Source organism: Capricornis sumatraensis, chromosome 15 (assembly GCF_032405125.1).
Source record: "Capricornis sumatraensis isolate serow.1 chromosome 15, serow.2, whole genome shotgun sequence".
Lineage (NCBI taxonomy): Eukaryota > Metazoa > Chordata > Mammalia > Artiodactyla > Bovidae > Capricornis > Capricornis sumatraensis.
The window spans coordinates 54,333,979-54,360,479 of record NC_091083.1 but is presented as its reverse complement, the minus strand read 5'-3'; the positions used below and the strand labels follow the sequence as shown (position 1 = coordinate 54,360,479).

Here is a 26,501-nt window from a genome sequence, read left to right as displayed (position 1 = left end):
TCATTCCTTCCAAAGAACACCCAGGACTGATCTCCTTTAGGATGGACTGGTTGGATCTCCTTGCAGTCCAAGGGACTCTCAAGAATCTTCTCCAACACCACAGTTCAAAATCATCAATTCTTCGGCACTCAGGTTTCTTCACAGTCCAACTCTCACATCCATACATGACCACAGGAAAAACCATAGCCTTGACTAGACGGACCTTTGTTGGCAAAGTAATGTCTCTGCTTTTTAATATGCTATCTATGTTGGTCATAACTTTCCTTCCAAGGAGTAAGTGTCTTTTAACTAGTTCACTTTAATTTCAAAACTTTTTTGGGCTTCCCTGGTGGTCCAGTAGTTAAGAATATGCTTTGCAATGCAAGGGACACCAGTTCAATCCCTGGTTCAGGAAGAGTCAGGCTGTGGAGGAACTAAGCCAGAAAGCTGCAACTACTGAGCTCATACACTGCAACCACTGAAGCTTGTGTGTTTAGAGCCCATGCTCCACAAGAAAAGCCACTGTATGAGAAGCACACTGCAATGAAGAGTAGCCCTGACTTGCCACAACTAGAGAAAGCCTGAGTGCAGCAACAAAGTCCCATCACAGCCAAAAATTAAAATAAATAAATAAATCTTTAAAAAAAAAACACATTTATTCATCAAAAATATCTGGTACTCATTAAGTTGTTGGTCCCCATCCCACCTTCCCTGCTTTCTGTCTCTATGGATTTGTCTATTATAGATACATTACATAAAATAAATCATACAACATATGACCTTTCTGTATCTGGCTTTTCATTTACTATAATGTTTTCAAGCCTCTTTCTAGTTATAGCAAGTATCAGTACACCGCTACTTTCTTATGGCTGAATACTATTTCACTGTATGTATATGCCACAATTTGATTGCGCATTTATCTGCTGATGAGCATTTGGGTTGTTTACACCTTTTGGCTCTCATGAATAATGCTTTAAACATAGTACACAAACTTCCTTGTGGACACACTTCTTCATTTGTCTTGGGTATATACCTAGGAGTGAAATTTCTGGGTCTTATGGTAATTCTATGTTTAACTTTCAAAGAGTCGATGAACTCTTTTTCACAGTGACCATACCATTTTACATTCCCACCAGCAATGTATGAGTGTTCCTATTTCTCCATATCCTTATCAACACTTACCATTTTCCGTATTTTTGACTATAGCATCTACCTGTTGTGAATTTTGTTGTGGTTTTAACTTACATTTCCTTAATGACCAATGCTGTTGAACATCTTTTCATGTGCTTGTTGACCGTCTATATATCTTCTTTAGAGAAATGGCTATTTAAGCCCTTCACCTATTTTTTTTTTTTTAAATATTCATTTATTTAGGCTGAGAAGCTGTGGTGGCTTCTCTTGTTGGGGAGCATGGGCTCTCGGCCACACAGGTTTCAGTAGTTGTGGTGTTTGGGCTCAGTATTTGTGGTGCATGGGCTTTAGTTGCCCTGCAGCATGTGGGATCTTCTTGGACCAGGGGTTGAACTGGTGTCCCTTGCATTGCAAGGTGGATTCTTAACCACTGGATCATCAGGGCAATCCCTTTTACTCATTTTTAAATTCAGCTATCTTCTTGCTGTTGAGTTAAGAAAAATCTTATTTTTCCTTATTTTCTAAAATTAAGGAGAATATAATATGTTTAAAAAAATTTATAATGCATTTTGAAAGCCTAAATAGGTAACATTCTTCCTTAGTTTAAACTGTTTTACAAAAAATTAAGGTTAGACATAAGAATAAGTCTTCCTCATGTCTGACACCACAGTAGATTTTTAATAGAACAATCACCATTAAATACGCATAATAATAGTACTATGCTACACTAAATGTAAAATAACACCAGTAATACAGTCATTACCCCTGGGAACCTCAATCAAAAGCAGTCACCAAGTTTCAGTTCAGTCGCTCAGTTGTGTCCGACTCTTTGTGACCCCATGGACTGCAGCACACTGGGCTTCCCTGTCCATTGCCAACTCCTGGAGCTACTCAAACTCATGTTCATCAAGTCGGTGATGCCGTCCAACCATCTCATTCTCTGTCATCCCCTTCTCCTCCTGCCTTCAATCCTTCCCAGCATCAGGGTCTTTTCCAATGAGTCAGTTCTTCCCATCAGGTGGCCAAAGTATTGGAGTTTCAGCTTCAGCACGAGTCCTTCCAATGAATATTCAGGACTGATTTCCTTTAGGATGGACTGGTTGGATTTCCTTGCAGTCCAAGGGACTCTCAAGAGTCTTCTCCAACACCACAGTTCAAAAGCATCAATTCTTCAGCACTCAGCCTTCTTTATAGTCCAACTCTCACATCCATACATGACTTCTGGAAAAACGATAGCTTTGACTATATGGACCTTTGTTGGCAAAGTAATGTCTCTGCTTTTGAATATGCTATCTAGGTTTGCCAGAGCTTTCCTTCCAAGGAACAAACATCTTTTAATTTCACAACTGCAGTCACCATCTGCAATGATTTTGGAGCCTGAAAAAATAAAGTCTGTCACTGTTTCCATTGTTTCTCCATCTATTTACCATGAAGTGATGGGACTGGATGCCATGATCTTTGTTTTTTTGAATGTTGAGTTTTAAGCCAGCCTTTTCACTCTCCTCTTTCACCTTCACCAAGAGGCTCTTTAGTTCCTCTTCATCTTTTGCTATAATGGTGGTATCATCTGCATATCTGAGGTTATTGATATTTCTTCTAGCAATCTTGATTCCAGCATGTGCTTCATCCAGCCCAGCATTTTGCATGATATACTCTGCATATAAGTTAAAATTAAATAAGCGTGGTGACAATATACAGCTATGATGTACTCTTTTTCCAATTTTGAACCAGTCTGTTGTTCCATGTCTGGTTCTAACTGTTGCTTCTTGATCTGCGTACAGGTTTCTCAGCAGGCAGGTAAGGTGGTGTGGCATTTGTTCACAGTAAAATTTCCTAAAGTGAAGTGAAGTTGCTCAGTTGTGTCTGACTCTTTGCAACCCCGTGGACTCTAGCCCACCAAGCTCCTCTGTCCATGGGATTCTCCAGGCAAGAATACTGGAGTGGGTTGCCATTTCCTTCTCCAGGGGATCTTCCCGACCCAGGGATTGAACCCAGGTCTCCCGCATTGCAGGCAGACACTTTAACCTCTGAGCCACCAGGGAAGCCCCAAAATTTCCTAAGGCCCCCTTAACTTCACACTCCAGGATGTCTGGCTCTAGGTGAGTGATCACATGATTGTGGTTATCCAGGTCATTAAGACCTCCAAGGATCAGTTTTTCCATTTCGGTATCAAAGGTTATTAGAATTTTGAGTCTTTGCACTGAATCTGTTGATTGCTTTGAGGAATACTGCCATATTAATAATATTAAGTCTTCCAGTTCCTGAAATCTTTCCATTAATTTAGGTTTTCTTTATTTCTGCAATATTTTATAGTTCTCGGTATATAAGTCTTTCACCTCCTTGGTTAAACTTATTCCTAGGATTTTAATTCTTTTGGATGCTACTGTAAATGTTTCATCTATTTCCTTTTCAGATTGTCCCTTGCTGGTGAACAGAAATATAACTGATTTTTTTGGTGTTACTTCTATATTCTCAAAGTTTGCTTGTCTGTTACTCCTAGATTTTTTTTTGTGTGTGTGTATATATTCTATGGGATTGTCTATATATAGAATCAGGTCATCTTCAGAAAGAGACAGTTTTACTTCTTTCTTTCCAATTGAATACCCTCTATTTCTTTGTCTTGCCTAAATCTTCTGGCTAGAACTTCTAGTACAATGTTGAATGGTAATGGTGAAAGTGAGCCTCTTTTTTTCTTTTTAAATGAATATCAATGCTTTTATTTTTTTCCCCCACTGTTTCTGTTGAGAAATCAGATCCATTTTTTTTTTTTTTTTTTTACAAAAAAACCCACAATGACAGGTATCTACCACTATGCTGCGCTTAGTCACTCAGTTGTGTCTGACTGTTTGCAATCCCATGGACTACAGCCTGCCAGGCTCATCTGTCCATGGGGATTCCCCAGGCAAGAATACTGGAGTGGGTTGCCATGCCCTCCTCCAGGGGATCTTCCCAACCCATGGATTGAACCCAGGTCTCTGGCATTGCAGGTGGATTCTTTACCATCTGGGCCCCCAGGGAAACTCAATGGAGTGAACTAGACATCCATGCATGAGATGGAAGAAAAAGAAGGAATGCTACTGAGAAACTGTAATGACTACTACACCAAACGGTTATTCAGCAAAGTCTGAGATGCTTCCCAAATGAGAATTACTCAGTTAACAATGACTCAGTTTATCAAGGAACAGCGTATGATCACTACTACAAATCTATTAAGATCCAATCTTGTTAGTTTTAAGCTAAACATAACATTTGCCTGATTGCAAATACTATCCTCAAAGCACTATCAGTCCTCCATCGTACTCTTGGTGTCCTCAGTTGTGTGCAACTCTGTGATCCCATGGACTGTGGCCCACCAGGCTCCTCTGTCTGTGGAATTTTCCAGACAAGAATACTGGAGTGGGTTGCTATTTACTACTCCAATCATACTCTTATTATGATGGAAATAATCAGAATAAGCTGAATAAGAAAAAAAGAGAGAGAGAAAGCTGATTCACTGTGTCACAGAAAAACAAAATAACCAAAGTCATAGCAATTACATGCATACATATATATGTATAACAATCACTGTGCTGTACACCTGAAACTAACATGACACTGTTAACCAACTATATCCAATATACAATTTAAACATTTTAATAAATAAGTAAAACATTCATGCTTTTACTGGATATGCTAGAAATACTCCTTATGGATAACAAAATGATGTCCTAAGGGACTTTCCTGTGGTCCAGTGGTTAAGACTCTGTGCTTCTAACGCAAGGGGCTCAGGTTCAATCCCTGGTAGGGGAACTAAGATCTCACATACTACGTGGCATGGTCAAAAATAAATAAATAAATGAAGATGTCCTAGACCATGCAAACGAAATCCATCATTATAGTAACATATAAAATAGTCTTACTGATCTACACATTTTTGTGCTCCACCTGTTCATCCCTCCCTCTCCCCTAGCTCCTGGCATCAAGTGATCTTTTTACTGTCTCCATAGTTTTACCTTTTTCAGTATGTCATATAGTTAGAATCATCTAGTATGTAGCATTTTCAAGTTGGCTTCTTTCACTTAGAAATATGCGTTCAAGATCCCTCTATGTCTTTTCAATGCTAGATATAACTCATTTACTTTCAGAGCTGAATAACATTCTATTATCTAGATCACTACAATTCATTCATTCAATGAAAAATATCTTGGTTGCTTCTAAGTTTTGGTAATTATGGTTACAGCTTCTTTCTACAAACATCAGTGTGTTGGTTTTTGTGAGGATATAAGTTTTCAAATATTTTAGATATGCCATGTAGCAAAATTCTCTTTTTACAGAAATTAATTTCTCTCTCTTTGTGGATATATGTGCATGCATGCATGTATGTAATACTTGCTCTTAGTCATGGATTGTCAATCATTTTACAAGAAAACACTCCCCGCCAAAAGTCCATTTTTCTGTGGTTTGTTGAACTTCTTTATTATTATTTTTAAAATTTTATTTATTTATTTTTGGCTGTGCTGGGTTTTTGTTGCGCGGGCTTTTCTCTAGTTGTGAGCAGGGGCTACTCTCAAATTGCAGTGTGTGGGCTTCTCACTGCAGTGGCTTCTGTTGCTGTGGAGCATGGGCTCTAGAGTGAGCAGGCTTCAGCAGTTGCAATTCCCAGGCTCTAGAGCACAGGCTCAACAGTTGTGGCTCATGGGCTTAGTTGCTCCATGGTGTGTGGGATCTTCTTGGACAAGGCTGGATTATGTATCACTGAGCCACCAGGGAAGCCTTAACTAATATTTTAGATTGCATTATTTTATCTTGCATTTGCTATGGCAGATGCATTTAACAGAAATATCTTTTTGCTATTCTTCCAGGAAACATTCTAGTAATAATAAATTGTGACTTATTTAGCCATTCCCTTCTCTAGGGGATCTTCCTGACCCAGGGATCAAACCTGGGTCTTCTGCATTGCAGGCAGATTCTTTACTATCTGAGCCACCAGGGAAGCTCGAAAGGAGGTAAGAATGGGGAATATTTTGTTTTTCTTAAGTATTGGGTTGGCAAAAAAATTCGTTTGTTTTTTTCTGTAGCAACTTATGGGCAAACCTGAATGAACTTTTTGGCTAACCTAACAGCTTGCCATCTGTTACTAAAAGAAAAGTAAAGTAGGTTCTTGTCTTCATTAAAAAAATCCAGGTTCAAAAACGTTTTAATATTGTAAATCAACTGTACTTTACTAGAAAAGTTTTAGAATATCCTTAGTGTACAAATCCGTCCTTTGAGTGTGATTATGAAATTCTGAAATGGTTATTTTGGAAATGAAGCCAATATGATTGGCGATGAAGCTGATGAAGCCAAATGAAGCCAAATGAAGCTGATTAATATGATTTATTTTTATTTTTTCAGTGGTTAAGAGCACATGCTCTAAGGTCAGACACAACTAGGTTTGGGTCCCAAGTCTAACCAATTTTTTATCTGTGTGACTATAGGGAAATTATTTAACTTCTAAAAAATAAAGATAATAAGGTTACCCTGTTAACCTTGTTAAGGTTACCCAGTGCACACACAGCACAGGGTCTGGCACACAGTAAGTATCTAATAAATATTGATTCCTAAAATGTATCGAAGTGGTAAAGAATCTGTCTGCCAAGCAGGAGATGAGGGTTCAATCCTGGGTTGGGAAGATCCTTTGGAGAAAGAAATGGCAACCCAATCCAGTATTCTTGCCTGGGAAGGCCCATGAACAGAGGAGCCTTGCAGGCTACCATCTAGGGGGTCACAAAGAGTCAGACATGGCTTAGTGACTAACAAAAATTTATAAATATTATATCTATAAATATAATATTAAAGAGAATGAGCTAGTTGTGGAGGATTTGTGAGAATGAATGAATCATGGACTCACCTTAATTTTAGAACATTTGTTAATTACCATAGGTTTAAAACACTTTAAGGGCAAAAGCTGATTTATTATTGACTGCTTAACATATATTAGGGCAACATAGAATGAAAATTGATTACCTAATCAAGTAGCAACAGAAGAGTAAACTAAGGATGAAGACAAATATAGCAGTGCCGAAAACCACAATATATATGTTGAGTGGCAGGTTCTGGAATCCAATATTAGGCATCCTGAAGTTGTAATGTGGGAAATCCGAGCTCATGGATGAACTGTGGGGAAACAAAGGAATGAAAAAAAATTAGGTTATAAAGACTAAGAACCATGATCACATTATTTTGTATAATACATGTATAGAGGAACATTTTTTCATAAGGCTTGATCCCATTTAAAACAATATGATAGATGAGGGTTAATATCCTTGCTATTAATTCATTTATCACACCACAAATACTTATTTAGTACTTACTATGTATCTGGCATTATTCCAGAAGTTTGTGATCCTACCTAAAATGCTTTACAAAAAGGTATTCACAGGTACTTCACTGAAATAAAGGCAATAATCAATAAATACATGAAAATGTTCACCTCAAAGAAGTGGAAAGGGAAATAAAAGCAGTTTAAAGATTTTAAAAAACTCTTGAACTTTTAAAGTAATAATATTTATAATGCTAAAATACTGGAAATAACTTAATGTCTCACAAGAAGATAATGATTAATTATATAGAGTCATATGTTACAATATTATTTGGTCATGAAAAGCTGTTTTTATTAACTTTGAAATTTTAATAAACATATGCAGGAAAAATTAAGCAGTATATAAACTGTATACAAAATATGATCCCAATTTGGTGGATTACATATGTAAATACACGTGTATATGTAGGTGTGGACATGTGTGGCAGAAAAAAGCCTTAAAGCTAACATAGCAAAATGTTTTTTTTAACTTGTGTTTTTCTCTTAATATTTATATTTTATTGACATATAGTTGACTTACAGTGTTTCAAGTGCACAGCAAGGTGAATATACACATATATTATTTTTGAAACTATTTTCCATTATAGGTTATTACAAGGTTACAAGATATTAACTATACTTCCCTGTGCTATACAGTGAACCTCTGTTGCTTGTTGCATATCTTTTTTTAAAAATTAGAAATCTAGCACTCTATTCATACTAAGTCAAACAGGTGGAATCAAAATGTCATACATTTTTTAGTTAGGCAAAAATTCATAAGTTTTATAAAATATATATATTATGCATATTATGTATATATAATATGAAAAAGCTTTTATACTACATTTGATAAAGGCTTGAGAAAGAACAGCAGCAAAAAAAGAGATGGAGAAATTGAAAAACATAAACTGAAATGGGAGCGCTGAATATGACAGAAAAAGTGAAACAAAGTAAAAGATCATCATATAATTCAGTTGGTTTTAAACATGGCTGATCATTAGAAACATATCTAGAGCTCTGGTGAAAAAAAAAGCAATACTTCGGCACTTGCATTTTTCAAAAAATTCCTATATAATTCAGATATGCATCTGGATTTTAAAAAGTGATTGCAGGTTTTTCTATTACATGGTAATTTTGGTGATATAGAGTTCTGTTATTTTTTTGTTAACCAATCATGATACAATGGTATTAAGTGAATAATAGTTACATAATCACAATAGTAAAAGATGTTTATTAGTTTTCACAATCAATATCCAGAAAAAAATAAAAGATAATTATAATTGCAAGCCATAATGGGAATATGATTAACATAATATAAAATAATTACATACAATTTGGGGGGTTAAGCAAAGTGATGTGGTAAGTGGAAGTGCATACACGAACATGTTTTCATCCACCCAGCCACTCTATGTCTTTTGGTTGGTGCATTTATATTTAAGGTAATTATCAATATATATGATCCATTTTCTTAACTGTTTTGGGTTTATTTTCTCTTTTCCTTCTCTTGTGTTTCCTGCTTAGAGAAATTCCTTTAGCATTTGTTTTAAAGCTGGTTTGGTGGTACTGGATTCTCTTAACTTTGGCTTGTCTGGAAAACTTTTGATTTCTTCATCAAATCTGAAGGAGAGTCTAGCTGGGTAAAGTATTCCTGGTTATAGGTTCTTCCCTTTCATCACTTTAAATATATCGTGCCATTCCTTTCTGGCTTGTAGAGTTTCAGTTGAGAAATCAGCTGATAGGCTGATGGGAATTCTCTTGTTGCTTTTAATATTTTATCCTTGTTTTAAATTTTTGTCAGTTTGATTACTATGTGATTTGGTGTGTTCCTCCTTGGGTTTATCCTGCCTGGACTCCCTGTGCTGCCTGGACTTGGTTGACAATTTCCTTTCCCATGTTAGGGAAGTTTTCAGCTATTATCTCTTCAAATATTTTCTCAGGTCCTTTCTTTCTTCTCCTTCTGGGACCCTACAGTAAATTCACCCTACAGTGTGAATGTTGGGGCATTTAATGTTGCCCCAGAGGTCTCCTAAGCTGTCTTCATTTCTTTTCATTCTTTTTTTTATATTCTGTTCTTCAGCACTGATTTCCACCATTCTGTCCTCCAGGTCACTTATCTGTTCTGCCTCAGCTATTCTGCTACTGATTCTTTTAACTGTATTATTCATCTCTGTTCTTTAGTTTTTCTAGGTCTTTGGTAAACATTTCTTGCATCTTCTTCATTATTTTTCTGAGATCCTGGATCATCTTCATTATCATTATTCCGAATTCTTTTTCTGGAAGTTGCCTATCTCCAATTCATTTAATTATTTTTCTGGGGTTTTATCTTGTCCCTTCTTCTGGGACATAACTTTCTGCTTGTTTAAGCCACTGTGGGACTGTGGTTCTTCTTGCTTCTGTCTGCCCGCTGATGGAGGAGGCTAAGAGACTTGTGTAAGTTTCCTGATGGGAGGGACTGGAGGCGGGAAAAACTGAGTCTTGCTCTGGTGGGCAGGGCCTTGCTCAGTAAAACTTTAATCCAATTATCTGCTGATGGGTGGAGCTGCACTCCATCCCTGGTGGTTGTCTGGCTGTGACTCAGCCCTTGGGTCTACAGGCTCTATGGTAGGGTTTATGGTGACCTCCAAGAAGGCTTACACCAAGGGGGACCTTCCTGCCCCGCTGCTGCTGGTGCCCCTGTTCCTGTGGTGAGCCCTTGCTGACCCATGCCTCCTCAGGAGACTCCAACACTAGAAGGTAGTTTTGGTTGTCTCCTATGGGGTCACTGCTCCTTTCCTCTGGGTCTTGGTGTGGGCAAGATTTTGTTTGTGCCCTCCAAGACTGGAGTCTCTGTTCCCCTCAGTTCTGTGGAAGTCCTATAATCAAATCCCACTGGCCTTCAAGATCAGATTCCCTGGGGATTTCCAGTTCCTGTGTTGGATCCCCAGGCTGGGAAGCCTGAGGGGGAGTTTAGAACCATTATAACAGTGGGAGAACTTCTTTGGTATTATTGTTCTCTAGTTTGTGGGGCACCCACCCGGTGGATATGGGGTTTGATTTGATCATGATTGTGCCCCGCCTACCATCTCACTGCAGCTTTTTCTTTGTCTCTGGATGTGGCGTATCTTTTTTGGTGGGTTCCAGTGTCCTTCTGTCAGTGGGTATTCAACAGCTAGTTGTGATTTTGGTGCTCTTGCAGGATGAGATGAGCGTGCATCTTTCTACTTTGCCATCATGAACTGGAAGCTCCAACATATCAAAATGTTAATAATGGCTTGTGGCTTACTAGTCATTTTGATTTTCTTCTTCTATTTTTTTAAACACTTTATTAAATCAGATTATAGGCAACTCCCTGATGGTCCAGTGGTAAGGACTTTGTGCTTCCATTGCAGGAGGCATAGGTTTGATCCCTATGGTCAGGGAACTAAGATCTTGCAAGCTGTGCGGTGTGGTGAAAGAAAAAAAAATCTCCCCTATTTTATAGATAAGGAGTTTTGGTCACATAGCCATGACTGACCAAGTATGTATGGGAGTCAAGGACTCTCCAACTCCAAAGACAGTGCCCTCAGGCTATATGCTCTAGTGTGTATAATCAGAAAACAGCAAATATCGTTTAAGCACTAAAAGGGGACTATTTCTGCTGATTAGTTTAATAATACTTACTGATCACTATACAGTTAAAATACCATGAATGAAGGTTGCCCCCTTCTTTAGGCGATAAGCTATAGTGATAAAGTTGCTCATCATACCTTCATGTTAGAATTTTTCTTGTCATTTTGATTCACTAGAAAATAAAGAGCAACTGCCAGGCTTGATTATCAAGACCCATAATGGTAACTGGATTACAACTACTGCCAAAATCAAAACAAAATAAAACCCCATCAAACAAAATGATTCTACTTTTATTAATAGAAGGCACATTACAAATGTGTTTGCAAATCTTTACTGTCCCTTGTTGGTTCCTGGAAGAGTATATTTATATTATAGACAACGTTGAGATCCTGACTAGTTGTATCAGAAACCTCAGTGTTATTATAAATTTAATTTCCAACTTCTAATACCTTATACCAGGAAGTCAGTAGCTGCAAAGAACTATTTCATCTCATGGAAACTCCTAAGAACTTCTAGACATAAGTAATGTGTAATATTTAGTTATGAACATTCAGCCATTTTCTGCAGATTTTATTCAAATATATAATTTCCTTTTTCTTACACTCAAATCTTCTTGGAAGAGAAAGCAGTAGTTCAGGAGTACTTTACCAAATAGATCTAGCACACATATTGTACAGCTCTAAGAAAGTTATAGCTGTGCAAACTTAACTCTTCCACATTGCTAATAGGGCTTCATTTGACTCCTGCTACAGTCAAGACTATCCCTCAATCCTTTAGAAATACCCCTCAGTAGACAAATTTTGCTTGGTAAAATAATTTTCACATTAGGAAATACGAGATTAAATGCACATGTTGGGAAGACTAAGAGAAAAAATAGGCAAACAGGTGGAAAAAGGGACAGGTTTGCAGTCAGCAACTCTAGATATTGTTTCCAGAATGTCACTAGGTAGATGTCAATATTTGGTCAATCTGTATACCTCACTGGGACAATGCTTCAAAGGATTCCTGAAAGGATAAAATAGTGATAGATATTGAAGTATTTGAAAACTCTAAGAGTTAGGACAAAATACTAAGGACAAAACATGTATGTGTGCGTGTGCTGTTTACAATAGCCAACACATGGAAGCAGCCTAAATGTCCATTGATGGAAGAATGGATAAAGAAGACGTGGTACATATATACACTGTAATACTGCTCAGCCATTAAAAGAATGAAACTGTGCTGTTTGCAGCAACATGGATGGACCCAGAGATTATCATAATGAGTGGATGAGTCAGGCAGGGAAGAAATATTGTATGACATCCCTTATATGTGGAATCTAAAAAGAAACGATACAAATGAACTTACTTAAAAAACAGAAAGAGGGGTTTCTCTGGTGGCTCAGTGGTAAAGAATCCATCTGCCAACAAAGGAGTTGCAGGTTTGATCCCTGGTCCAGGAAGATTCCACAGGCAAGAAGCAACTAAGCCAGTGCACCACAAGTATTGAGCCTGTGCTCTAGAGCCCAGGAATCACAACTACTGAGCTGCAACTATGAAGTCTATACACCATGACTACAGAGTAGCCACTGCTCGCTGCAACTAGTGAAAAGTGAGCAGCAACGAAGACCCAGCACAGCCAAAAATAAATAAAATTATAACCGCCCCCCCAAAAAAAACAGAAAGAGACTCACAGACTTAGAGAACAAACTTATGGTTGTGGGGGAAGGGGAATGATGGGGTGGGGAAGGATAGGGAGTTTAGGATGGACATGTACACACTGCTATTTTAAAATGCATAACCAACAAGGACCTACTCTATAGTACACAGAACTCTGCTCAATGTTATGTGGCAGCCTGGATGAGAGGGGAGTTTGGAGGAGAACGGATACATGTATATGCATCGCTGAGTCCTTTCACTGTTCACCAGAAACTATCACAACACTGTTAATCATTTATATATCAATACAAAATAAAAAGTTTTTTTAAAAAAGAATATACTGTACAGTGCAGGGACTATGTAATGTTATACATAATAATATCTCAATTTAAAAAAATGTTTGCCAAAAGAATCAGAGAACCAAAAGAGTTAAAATCTTTAAGTAATAGAAATAGCTACAAAATATATTCTTATTTAAAATAGGATAGTTTAAGTGCTAGAAATGCATTAATATAATGCATCTAGGATCTTTTCTGTACTTGGAAAATAAAAAGCAGCCAATAAATTGTTGATTATTACTGTTAAAAATGTGTTATTTTTATCAGATGACTGACTGAGAAGCGCCTTAGTGAAAGCAAAAACACTGTTAAGATATATGTAAAGATTTACTAAAACAATGATACAAATGAATTTTCTTACAAAACAGAAAGAGACACACACTTAGACAATGAACTTAGAATTGCCAGGGCAGGGGTGGTAGAGAGTGGTTGGTAGGAAAGAAGTGGGGAAGGATAGTTAGGGAGTTTGGGATGGACATATACTTACTGCTATAATTAAAAAGGTGAACAAGCAAGGATCTACTGTATGGCACATGCAACTCTGCTCAATGTTATGTGGCTGCCGGATGAGAAAGCAGTTTGGCGGACAATGGATACATGCAGATGTATGGCTGAGTCACTTCACTGTTCACTTGAATCTATCACAATGTTGTTAATTGGCTCTACCACAATACAAAATAAAAAGTTAAAAAAAAAAAGTGTGTGTACATTTTGGCAAGGGGTAGGGGAGAGGGATGGAGAAGGAAATGGGAACCCCACTCCAGTGCTCTTGCCTGGAAAATCCCAGGGACAGAGGAGCTGCATGGGGTCACGAAGAGTCAGACATGACTGAAGTGACTTGGCGACTTCACTTTCACTTTTCACTTTCATGCACTGGAGAAGGAAATGGCAACCCACTCCAGTGTTCTTGCCTGGAGAATCCCAGGGATGGGGGAGCCTGGTGGGCTGCTGTCTATGGGGTCGCACAGAGTCAGACACGACTGAAGTGACTTAGCAGCAGCAGCAAGGGAAAGGGATGACATTTAAAAAAATAGTAGATAACATAAAAGGTGCCCTGGCAAAGATCAAATCTCTATAAAGGTTTCTACCAAACCAATTGCTCCTTCCTCAAGGAACTCCTCTGCACACACTGCCAACTTGTGCCAACACACATAACTTGTGCCAAACTGGCCACCAGAGGCAGGAAACCTATCCTGGCCAAAGGCAATCATATAGGCCAGCTGGGAGTGAGCCAGTGGTGTGAGAATCTCACCCTGTAGGGGTCCTTGTACTAGGTGGCACCACCAACAAACTCTGGGGTAATTCTGAATGGAGATACAGACAGGGAGTACTAGAGGTAGCACTGTCATCAGAAGGAAGAGATGTCTGCCTCAGTGCTCCTGGAGGCTGGCTGTTTCTTATGAGTCCTCCATTCTCACAGAGGAATGGGGGTTGACAGGGGATATACTGATGTAGAATACATTTTAGGAATCCCTACCCTTTCTTCTGGTAAATGGAATTGCTTAGCTACAACTGATTTATTTCCCAACAGTCTAAGTAGATGGTGTATTATTCCAAAATGTTAACCTGGTCTAGATATATTAATTTTATAATACTTTCATTAGAATATTTTTGGCATGAATATGAATAATTAAAAAAATAAGTCAATCTTTAAAAAGAAAGCTACTATTCAAGATCCTCATAATAAGCTAAGTATTCTTTGCTATTTAGCTATTACAAATGTAAAAGTTACTTAGTAACTGCTCTTTGTGGGAATGAAGAGAAGAAATAGAACATATAGTACACTGTTGGATCTTACTTGGCACTTCTGACTTCATTCACATGAAAATCTTTTCCCCCTTTATGCAATTCCATAGTCCCTGAAATCTCTAATCTCAGTGTAAATTTCAAACTATCTAATAAGTTTATTAAAAAAGAAAGAAAAAGACAGAAATATCTGAGTTTTTTTTTTTTAAATCAGCAATGGGATTTTTTTTCACCAAGATACAAAAGGAATAGACATTTGGCCCCACTGAGGACCTTAGCTTAACGAAGTACACCATAGTTAGATGGGCTGCAGCAGGTGTTTTGTTGAAGTATGTTTGGTGGCCTCATTCTTCTTAGACCAGTTCCTGACCCTAGTCAGCATCCTCCCAGTAGCCAGTACTCTACTTTTGTTTTAAAAATTCTCAGAAAAGAAGAGACACTGGTCTTTTCTAATTACACTAGTAATTAGATTGCTGTATTTGTTAACTTATGGTTTATAAAGCATTAAAGGCCATATATTTCTTATAAATACAAGACATTCAAGGAAAACTTTCTAAGAAAAATTATTTTAGACTTTGTTAATCTTAAAAAAACAGATATGAATTCATATTAAAAATGCACCTATGTGTATAGGTCAAGGAATTTGCACAAATGAATATGGCCTTGTTGCCACTACTCTAATCAAGATGCAGAACATTTCTTTATCCCCAGAGAGTTCCCTGTACCCCTTGGCAATTAATCACCACTCCCAACTACTGATCTGATTTCCATCATTACAGATTAATTTTCCTTATGTTAGGATTTCATATTTAAATGAAATCACATAGTATGTATTCTTTTGTGTTTAGCTTTTAGTCTCTCAGTAGGTGAGAGACTCTTAACAAACAGCTCTATAAAATAATTCATGTTATATCCCTGGTTTGTCCTAGTTATTCTATTATCCACAACTGGTATCTCCTAAAGATCACTAACTTCATCTTTGAATGTATCAATTTTATGGTTAGTTTTTAGGTAGTTCTTTTTTTAAAAAAAGATTTATTTATTTTAATTTTTGGCTGTGGTAGGTCTTTGTTGCTGTTCATGGGCTTTCCCTAGTTGTGTGAGCTTCTCATTGTGGTGGTTTCTCTTATTAAAGAGCACAAGCTTCAGGCAAGTTGGCTTTAGTAGTTATGGCTTGCAGGCTCTCGAGCACGGGCTCAGTTATTGTGCAGGCTCACCTACTGTGCTCCAGGGCATGTAGGATCTTCCTGGAACAGATATCAAACACCCATCCCCTGCATTGGCAGGTACAATCTTAACCACTGGACCAGCAGGGAAGCCCTGGGTATTTATTTCTAAAACAAAATTCCTGGTTATCCTATTTAGGTGTCCCTTGGACTGTCAAGGAGATCAAACCAGTCAATCCTAAAGGAAATCAACCTTGAATATTCACTGGAAGGAGTGATGCTGAAACTCCAATACTTTGGCCCCCTGATGCAAAGAGTCGATTCATTGGAAAAGACTGATGGTGGGAAAGATTAAAGGCAAAAGGAGAAGGGGGTGGCAGAAGACGAGAGGGTTAGAGAGCATCATTGACTCGATGGATGTGACTCTGAGCAAACTCCAGGAGACAGTGGAGGATAGAGAAGCCTGGCATGCTGCAATCCACTAAAAGTTGGACACAACTTAGTGGCTGAACAACAACAACAACATTATTTTCATGGAAGAACATTTCACCATGTCCTTTACATGGGTGCTCCTTTCCATTTTAAGTCTTTCTTCAGTGCAATACTTCCTACCTATGATTTTTTTTAAAGTCTTCAGCAGAGAAACTGTATAGCTTGATTCACTCATCATATTTTGCCTCGGTCAAAATCTAAGGCAAATCAGGAACTCCAAGGTGCTCAAGACTGGAATGGTGAAGCCCCTTTTATGGTGAGATATCTGCTGATATGGGCATGTCTCCTGGGGCCAAGGGAACACAAATTCAAGCTTGCAGCCTAGCCTAGGTGAGTTCCTGCGTTAAGCCAGGAGGTAATATAAAGAAAGTGGATAAACACAGTCTCTTTCATTTACACTGTTGTTCTTTGATTATTTTCACTGTTTAATTCCATATAATCATGAAAAACACCCTCTGCATCTATTGTCCTATACATCTGTTCATAGGAAACATGTATAACTAACAAACACATAGTCACATAGTCAACAAGAGAGTCTGAAATGCAGTAATTGGGTGCAACTTCAAAAACGACAATGATCTCGGTTCATTTCCAAGGGAAACCATCCAGCCTCACAGTATTCCAAGTCTATGCCCCAACTGCTGATGCCAAAGAAGCTGAAGTTGACTATGAAGACTTGCAACACCTTCTAGAATTAACACACACAAAAAGATATCCTTTTAATCATAGAGAATTGTAATGTAAAAGTCAAGAGATCCCTGGAATAACAGGCAAGATTGCCTTGGAGTACAAAATGAAGCAGAGCAAAGGCTAACAGAATTTTGTGAAGTAAACGCACTGGTAATAGCAAACACCCTTTTCCAACAACACAAGAGACAACTCTACACATGGACATCACCAGATGGTCAACAATGAAATCAGACTGATTATGTTCTTTGCAGCTGAAGATGGAAAATTTTTATACAGTCAGCAAAAACAAGACCTGGAGCATACTGTGGCTTAGATAGTGAGCTCCTTATGGCAAAATTCAGGCTTAAACTGATGAAAGTAGGGAAAACCACTAGGCCATTTAAAAGAAAGTGAAGTCGCTCAGTCGTGTCCGACTCTTTGCGACCCCATGGACTGTAGCCTACCAGGCTCCTCTGTCCATGGGATTTTCCAGGCAATAGTATTGGAGTGGATTGCTATTTCATTCTGCAGCGGATCTTCCTGACCCAGGGATTGAACCCAGGTCTCCCGCATTGTAGACAGACGCTTTACCGTCTGTGCCACCTAAATCATGACCCTTATACAGTGGAGGTGACAAACAGATTCAAGGGACCAGATCAGTTCTTCAGAGTGTGTGAAGAACTATGGACAGAGGTTTGTAGCACTGTACAGGGGGCAGTGACCAAAACCATCCCAAACAAAAAGAAATGCAAGAAGGCAAAATGGTTGTCTGGGGAGGCTTTACAAATAGCTGAGGAAAGAAGAAAAATGAAAGGAAAGGGAGAAAGGGAAAGATACACCTAACTGAATGCAGAGTTTCAGAGAACAGCAAGGAGATAAGAAGGCCTTTTTAAATGAACAAGGCAAATAAATAGAAGAAAACAATAGACTGGGAAAGACTAGAGATCTCTTCAAGAAAATAAGAACAATTAGAACCAGACACAGAACTACAGACTAGTTCAAAATCAGGAAAGGAGGACATCAAGGCTGTATATTGTCACCCTGCTTATTTAACTTGCATGCTGAGTACATCATGTGAAAAAGCCAGACTGGAAGACTCAAAAGCTGGAATCAAGATTGCCAGGAAAAATACGAACAGCTTCAGATAAGCAGATGATACCACTCTAATGGCAGAAAGTGAAGAGGAACTAAAGATCCTCTTGATGAAAGTGAAAGAGGAGAGTGAAAAAGCTGGCTTAAAACTCAACGTTCAAAAAACAAAGATCATGGCATCCAGTCCCATCACTTCATGGCGAATAGATGGGGAAAAAAATGCAAAGAATGGCAGATTTTATTTTCTTGGGATCAAAAATCACTGTGGATGGTGACTGCAGTCATAAAATTAAAAGACACTTGCTCCTTGGAAGAAAAGCTATGACAAACCTAGACAGCATTTTAAAAAGCAGAGACATCACTTTGTTGACAAAGTTCTGTATAGTCAAAGCTATGGGTTTTTCCAGTAGTCATGTGTGGATGTCAGATTGGGACTATAAAGAAGGCTGAGTACTGAAGAACTGGTGGTTTCAAACTTTGGTGCTAGAGAAGACTCTTGAGAGTCCCTTGAACAGCGAGGAGACCAAACCAGTCAATCCTAAAAGAAATCAACCCTGAATATTCATTGGAAAGACTGATGGTGAAGCTGAAGCTCCAATACTTTGCCCATCTGATGTGAAGGGCCAACTCACTGGAAAAGACCCTGATGCTGAGACAACTGAGGGCAGGAGAAGAAGGGGATGACAGAGAATGAGATGGTTGGATGGCATCATCAACTCAATGGACATGAGTTTGAGAAAACTGCATGAAAGAGTGAAGGACAGGGAAGCCTGGTGTGCTGTAGTCCACTGGCTTGCAAAGAGTCAGACACGAGTTAGTGACTGAACAACAACAAGAATGATTGTTATCACTGTGGAAAACTTGGCAAAGTATACAAGAGATCTCTGTATTACTTCTTACAACTGCCTATGAATCTACAATTATTTAAAAAAATCAGTTAAGAAAAAATGTTTCAAAATTCAAATAACAAATTAAAATGAAAAATATCCATTTCATATAAAAATTCAGGAAAAAGGAGGTGAAACATATAGAAAACAAATAGCAAATGGTACATAAATCAAGCATAGTAAGAATAACATATATGTGAATCAACCACTCCAATTAAAGGCAGCCATTGGCTGACTGGATTAAAAAAAAGCAAAAGCAAAACCAAAGCCCCAAATACATAAAACAAGATCTAGCTACATGTTGTTGTTTTTTTAAAGCAAAAATTGTACTTTATATTCAAAGACATAGGATGATGGAAAAAGCCACATCTTGCAAAAAATATGCATAAGAAAGATAGAGTGGCTATGTCAATATAAGACAAAATATACTTTAAGACAAAAAAATTTACCAGACAAAGATGTTTTACAATAAAATAGTCAATTCATCAGTAAGATAGGTCAATGTAACAACTGATCCCCAAAATACAAGGCAAAAATGGACACAATTAAAGGGGAAAACAACTCAACAATAATAGTTGAAAACTTTAATATCTCATGCTTAATAATAGGTAGAACAATTAGACCAAAATTCATCAAAGATAACAAGAGTTAAATAACACTATCAACCAACTTGACCTAACTAGCACTTAAAGAACACTCTACCTAATGGGCAGAATACATATTCTTCTTAAGCACAACTTGCAGTCATAGACTATGGTAAGCCAGTGGCTGGCAAAAAAGTTTCTTAAAGGACCTCATAGTAAATATACTAGGCTTGCTGCCTATATAGTCTCTGTAACAGCTACTCAGCGCTTCTCCTCTCAGAAGCAGCCATGGACAGCACTTTAATGAACAGGCATGACTGTGTTGCATTAAACTTTATTTACAAAAACAAGCAGGTTGTGCTTAGCTTGCAAACTCCTGTGCTAGGTCATAATATAAATTTCAATAAATTTAAAAATATTGAAACTCAACAAAGTATGTGCTCTGATCATGACAGAATTAAATTAGGAGTCATCAAAAGAATGCACAAGTAAGAAATACAAGTAAGCATATTTGTGAAGCAAGCACATAAAAGGATGCTCTACATTCAGCACAGGGAAGCCTAGTGTGCTGCAGTCCACGGGGTCACAAAAAATTGGACTGAGTGACTGAATGACAACTACAACCACGTCATTAGAGAAATGCAAACCAAACCATAATGATATACCACTTCACATCCACAAGGATGGGTATTTTGAAAACAGCACAGAAAATAATAAACATTCGTGAGGAGACTGGCACAAACCCAGACATATAGATCAAAGGAAGAGACTAAAGAGCCCCCAAATAAACCTACACACCTATGGTCAATTAATCTTTGACAAAATGGACAAGAATATACAATGGGAAAAAGACAATCTCTTCAGCAGGTGGTGTTTGGGAAGTTGGACAGCTGCATGTAAATCAATGAAGTTAGAACACATCCTCACACTGTACACAAAAATAAACTCAAAATGGCTTAAAGACTTAAATATAATACAGGACACCATAAAACTTCTAGAAGGTAATACTGGCAAAGCATTCTCTGACATAAATTCTACCAATATATTCTTAGGTCAGTCTCCCAAGGCAACAGAAATAAAAGGAAAAACAAACAAATGGGATCTAATCAAAGTTACAAGCTTTTGCATAGCAAAGGAAACCACAAACAAAATTTAAAGACAACCTTTTGCTGGGAGAAAATATTTGCAAATAACATGACTGACAAGGGCTTAATTTCCAAAATATACAAAGAGCTCATGCAACAGAACAACAACTACAATGAAACAAGTAACCCAATAAAAAAATGGGAGAAGACCTAAAGAGACATTTTTCCAAAGAAGATACACAGATAAACAACAGGCACATGTAAAGATGCTGAACACTGCTGATTATTTGAGAAATGAAAATAAAAACTACAATGAAATACAACCTCACACCAGTCAGAATAGCCATCATTAAAAAGACTGATAACAAATACTGGAGGGGAGGTGGAGAAATAGAAATTCTCCTACACTGTTGGTAGGCGGTAAGTTGGTGCAGCCACTATGGAAAACAGTACGCAGCTTCCTTAAAAAACTAAAAATAGAGTTGCCATATGATCTAGCAATACTACTCCTGGCATATAGGCAGATAAAACTAACTAACTCAAAAGCATACATGCACCTCTATGTTCATGGCAGCACTGTTTACAGTAGCGAGGACATGGAAACCTAAATGTCCTAATGTCCATTGACAGATGAATGGATAAAGAAGATATAATACATATATACAATGGAATATTACTCAGTCATTAAAAAGAATAAAATAACATCATTTGCAGCACTTAGATGAACCTGGAGATTATCACACTAAATGAAGTAAGACAGAGAAATTTAAAAAAAAGCTTTTGAAAATAGAAAGTTAATAAAAAGATGTAGTATATATATGTATACACACACACACACACACACACACACACACACAATGGACTACTACTACTCAGCCATAAAAAAGAGTGCAATAATGCCATCTGCAGCAACATGGACAGACCTAGAGATGATCATGCTAAATGAAGTAAGTCAGAAAGTCAAAGACAAATACCATATGCTGTGACTTATATGTGAAACCTAAAATATAGCACAAACGATCTTATCTGGGTTGCCAAGGGTGACAGGAGTTGGGGCAAGGATGGAGTGAGAATTTGGGGTTAGCAGATGCAAACCAATATATACAGAATGGATAAACAACAAGGTTTTACTGTATAGCACAGGGGACTATACTCATTATTCTGTGATAAACCATAATGGAAAGGATTATGGAAAAGATTATGAAAAAGTTTTATATACACATATATATAAAACTGAATCAATTTGCTATACAACAGAAATGAACACAATGTTGTAAGTCAGGCATACTTCAATATAAAAAAAGGAAACTGTGGTACACCAAGGAAAAAAAGGGAGATCACAGCAAAGGAACCTGTTCACAAAATAGAAAAACAACCTACTGATTGGGAGAAAACATTTACAAATGATATGGCCAATAAAAGATTAATAATCAAAATATGTAAACAGCTCATACAACTCAATATCAAAAAAACCTAAGCAGTCTGATTAAAAAATAGGCAGAAGAGACCCAAATAGACTTTTTTTTTCGAAGAAGACATACAGATGGCCAACAGGCACATGAAAAGATGTTCAACACTGTTAATCATCAGAAAAACGCAAATTAAAAATACAATGAGATATCACCTCACACCTGTCAGAACAGCTAGTATCAAAAAGAACACAAGTAACAAATGTTGGCAAAGATGTGGAAAAAACGAACCCTTGCACACTATTTGTCAGAATGCAATTGGTGCAGCCACTATAGAAAACAGTATGGAGGTGTCACCAAAAGCTAAAAATAGAACTACCATGTGACCCAGCAATTTCATTCCTGGGTCTTAATCCACAAAAACACTAATTCAAAAAGATCCAGGCATCCTAATGTTCACAGCAGCATTATGAGATTATAATATATGATTATGTAATTGTGTGCAAGTTATGGAAGCATCCTGTCCATCACAAATGAATGGATAAAGATGTGGTGTGTGTATACACACACACATACAGACAATGGAATACTACCACTCAGCCATAAAAAAGAAGGAAATTTTGCCATATGCAACAACACAGATGGACTTGGAGAGTATTATGCTAAGTGAAATAAGTCAAGCAGAAGAGACAAATTATGATATCAATTATATGTGAAATGTAAAAAATAAAATTAATGAATACAGCAAAACAGAAATAGACTTGAGATACAGAGAAAAAAGTGAGTGGTTACCAGTGGGGAGAGAGAAGGGAGTGGGGCAGGATAGCAGTAGGGGATTAAGAGGTACAAACTAGTATGTATAAGATAAATAAGCAACAACAATATATAGTTAATAACTATAAATGGGATATAACCTTTAAAATTTGTAAATCATTATGTTGTACACCTGAAATATATATAACATTTTATATGAATTAAAAATGTGGTATATACATGCGTCTAAGGCTGGTGATCTGTGAAGTTCCCACCTTCTGTTAGAGCTCTCTCCAGAGACTAGGACAGGACCATGATGTGGATGTGCTAGCTTGCACTCATGCTGGTGGCAGTCACCTGGATCCACTAAGATTCAGTCATCTTAGGACTGAAGACAAGATGGTGGGATAAAAGAATTTGAGCTCACCTCTTCTCACAAAAGCACCAAAATCACCACCAACAGATAAACAACCATCAACAAAAATGACTGGAACCTACCAAAAAAGATATTTTACATCCAAAGACAAAGAAGAAGCCAGGAAACAGTAGGAGGGGCACTTTCACAATACAATCGAATCTTAAAACTGCCATGTGGGCAATCCACAAACTGGAAGATAATTATATCACAGAGGTTCTCCCACAGGAATGAGAGTTCTGAGCCTCATGTCAGGCTTTCCAGTCTGGGGGTCTGGTGTTGGGGGGAGGAATCCCCAGAGCATTTGGCTTTGAAGGCCAGCAGGGCTTGGGTACAGGAGCTCCATAGGACTGGATAAAACAAACATTCCACTCTTGGAGGAGGGTTCATGTATACTGGACCCGGACCAAAGCAGTGACTCCATAGGAGTCTGAGCCAGACCTACCTGTGGGTCTTGGTGGGTCTCCTGCGGAGGCAGGCATCAGCTGTAGCTCACTGTGGGACAAGAACACTGGTAGTGGAGGCCCCATGGAATATTCATCTGCATGAGCTCCTGGAGGTCACCATTTTGGCACTGAGACCTGGCACTACCCAACTGCCTGATGGCTCCAATACTGGGACACCTCAGGCCAAGCAACAGCCTGACCCATCACAGACAAACTGCCAAAAGTTGTCTTGAGCCCCTGGCTGCCTCTAAATACATCCCTTGACACAGTCCTGTCCACCAGAGGGACCAGACCCACTTCCACTCACCAGTGTGCATACATCAGTTCCATCCACCAGGAAGCCCACACAAGCCCCTGGACAAACCTCACACACCAGGAGGCAGACATCAGAAGCAAGAGGAGCTACAAATCTGTAGCCTGAGAAATGGAGACCACAAACACAGAAAGTTAGACAAAATGAGACAGAAGAGAAATATATTCCAGATGAAGGAACAAGATAAAACCCAAGAATAACAACTAAGATTCATAGTAACAAGAGTAAAGATGACCCAAAACCTCAGAAAAAGGATGGAGGCACAGTACAAGACAATACAAGAAATGTTTAACAAACAGCTAGAAGATGTGAAAAACAGAGTTGAACAATACAATAACTGAAATTAAAAACACACTAGAAAGAATCAATAACAGAATAAATGAGGCTGAAGAAAGAATAAGTGAAAAGGCAGATTGATGGAAATCACTGCCACAGAACAAAATAAAGAAAAAAGAATGAAAAGAAATGAGGACAGTCTAAGAGACTTCTGGGACAACATTAAACATACCAATATTTGCATTATAGAGTCCCAGAAGGAGAAAGGAGAAAAGGGCCAGAAAAAATATTTGAAGCAGTAATAGTCAAAAACTTCCCTAAATGGGGGATAAAACCACTCACTCAAATCCAGGAAGTGCAAAGAGTCCCGAGGAGAAACATTCCAAGACACATATTAATCAAATCGACAAGAATTATAGACAAAGTGAAAATATTAAAAACAAGGGCAAATCAACAAATAACATAGAAAGGATCTCAATAAGGTTAGCAGCTGATTATTCAGCAGAAACTGCAGGCCAGAAGGCAGTGGCACAATATAGTTAAAGTAGTAAAAAGGAAAAAACTACAACCAAGAATACTCCATCCAGTCAGGCTCTCATTCAGATTCAATGGAGAAATTAAAAGCTTTACAGACAAGCAAAAGCTAAGAGAATCAGCACCACCAAACCAACTTTACAACAAATGTTAAAGAACTTCTTTAGGTGGAAGAGACAAGTCCACATCTAGAAACAAGAAAACTACACGTGGGAAAGCTCACTGGCAAGGTGAACACACAGTAAAGGTAGGGAATCATTCACACACATATATGATATCAAAACCAGCAATTGTGGGAAGAGGTCAAGTACAAATGTAGGATATTGGAAATGCATCTGAAATTAAGAGACAAGCAACTTAAAACAATCTTGTGTATATACAAACTACTATATCAAAACCTCATGGTAACTGCAAACCAAAAGTCTACAATAGATACACACACAAAAGAAAAAGCAATCTAAACATAACATGAAAGATATTCATCAAGTCATAAGAGAAGAGAGCAAAGGAGTAAAGGAAGAAAAAAAGACTTACAAAAACAAATTTGAAACAATCAACAAAATGGCAATAAGAACACACATATTGATAATTACCTTAAGTGTAAATGGATTAAATGCTCCAAACAAAAAGAAACAGATGGGCTGAATGGATACAAAAACAAGGCAAATGGATACATGCTGTCTACAAGAGTCCTACTTCTAATCTGCTTCAGTCATATCAGACTCTGTGTGACCCCATAGACGGCAAGCCATGAGGCTCCCCCGTCCCTGGGATTCTCCAGGCAAGAACACTGGAGTGGGTTGCCATTTCCTTCTCCAATTTCTAATCTAGAGACACACAAAGTCTGAAAGTAAGGGGATGGAAAAATGTATTCCATGCAAATGGAAACCAAAAGAAAGCTGGAGTAGCAATACTTATCAGACAAAATAGACTTTCAGTTCAGTTCAGTCTCTCAGTCGTGTATGACTCTGTGACCCCATGATTTACAGCATGCCAGGCCTCCCTATGCATCACCAACTTCTGGAGTTCACCTAAACTCATGTGCATAGAGCCGGTGATGCCATCCAGCCATCTCATTTTCTGTCATCCCCTTCTCCTCCTGCCCCCAATCCCTCCCAGCATCAGAGTCTTTTCTAATGAGTCAACTCTTCACATCAGGTAGCCAAAGTATTGGAGTTTCAGCTTTAGCATCAGTCCTTCCAAAGAACACCCAGGACTGATTTCCTTTAGAATGGACTGGTTGGATCTCCTTGCAGTCCAAGGGACTCTCAAGACTCTTCTCCAACACCACAGTTCAAAAGCATCAATTCTTCGGCGCTCAGCTTTTTTTATAGTCCAACTCTCACATCCATACATGACCACTGGAAAAACGATAGCCTTGACTAGACGGACCTTTTTTGGCAAAGTAATGTCTCTGCTTTTGAATATGCCATCTAGGTTGGTCATAACTTTCCTTTCAAGGAGTAAGCGTCTTTTAATTTCATGGCTGCAGTCACCATCTGCAGTGATTTTGGAGCCCAAACAAATAAAGTTTGACACTGTTTCCACTGTTTCCCCATCTATTTCCCATGAAGTGATGGGACCAGATGCCATGATCTTAGTTTTCTGAATGTTGAGCTTTAAGCCAACTTTTTCACTCTCC

General features: G+C 38.1%; 1 protein-coding gene across 1 annotated transcript in view; it reads right to left on the bottom strand.

Annotated features, from left to right (window-relative positions):
• Nucleotides 1-26,501, bottom strand: part of RNF24 (ring finger protein 24) — a 108,851-nt gene that overhangs the window by 37,026 nt on the left and 45,324 nt on the right. Inside the window, exon 2 of the mRNA XM_068987600.1 lies at nt 7,096-7,245. Within this exon, the coding sequence (XP_068843701.1) occupies nt 7,096-7,238 (143 nt within the window). The 5' untranslated portion in view covers nt 7,239-7,245. The remainder of the gene's footprint in view (nt 1-7,095; nt 7,246-26,501) is intronic.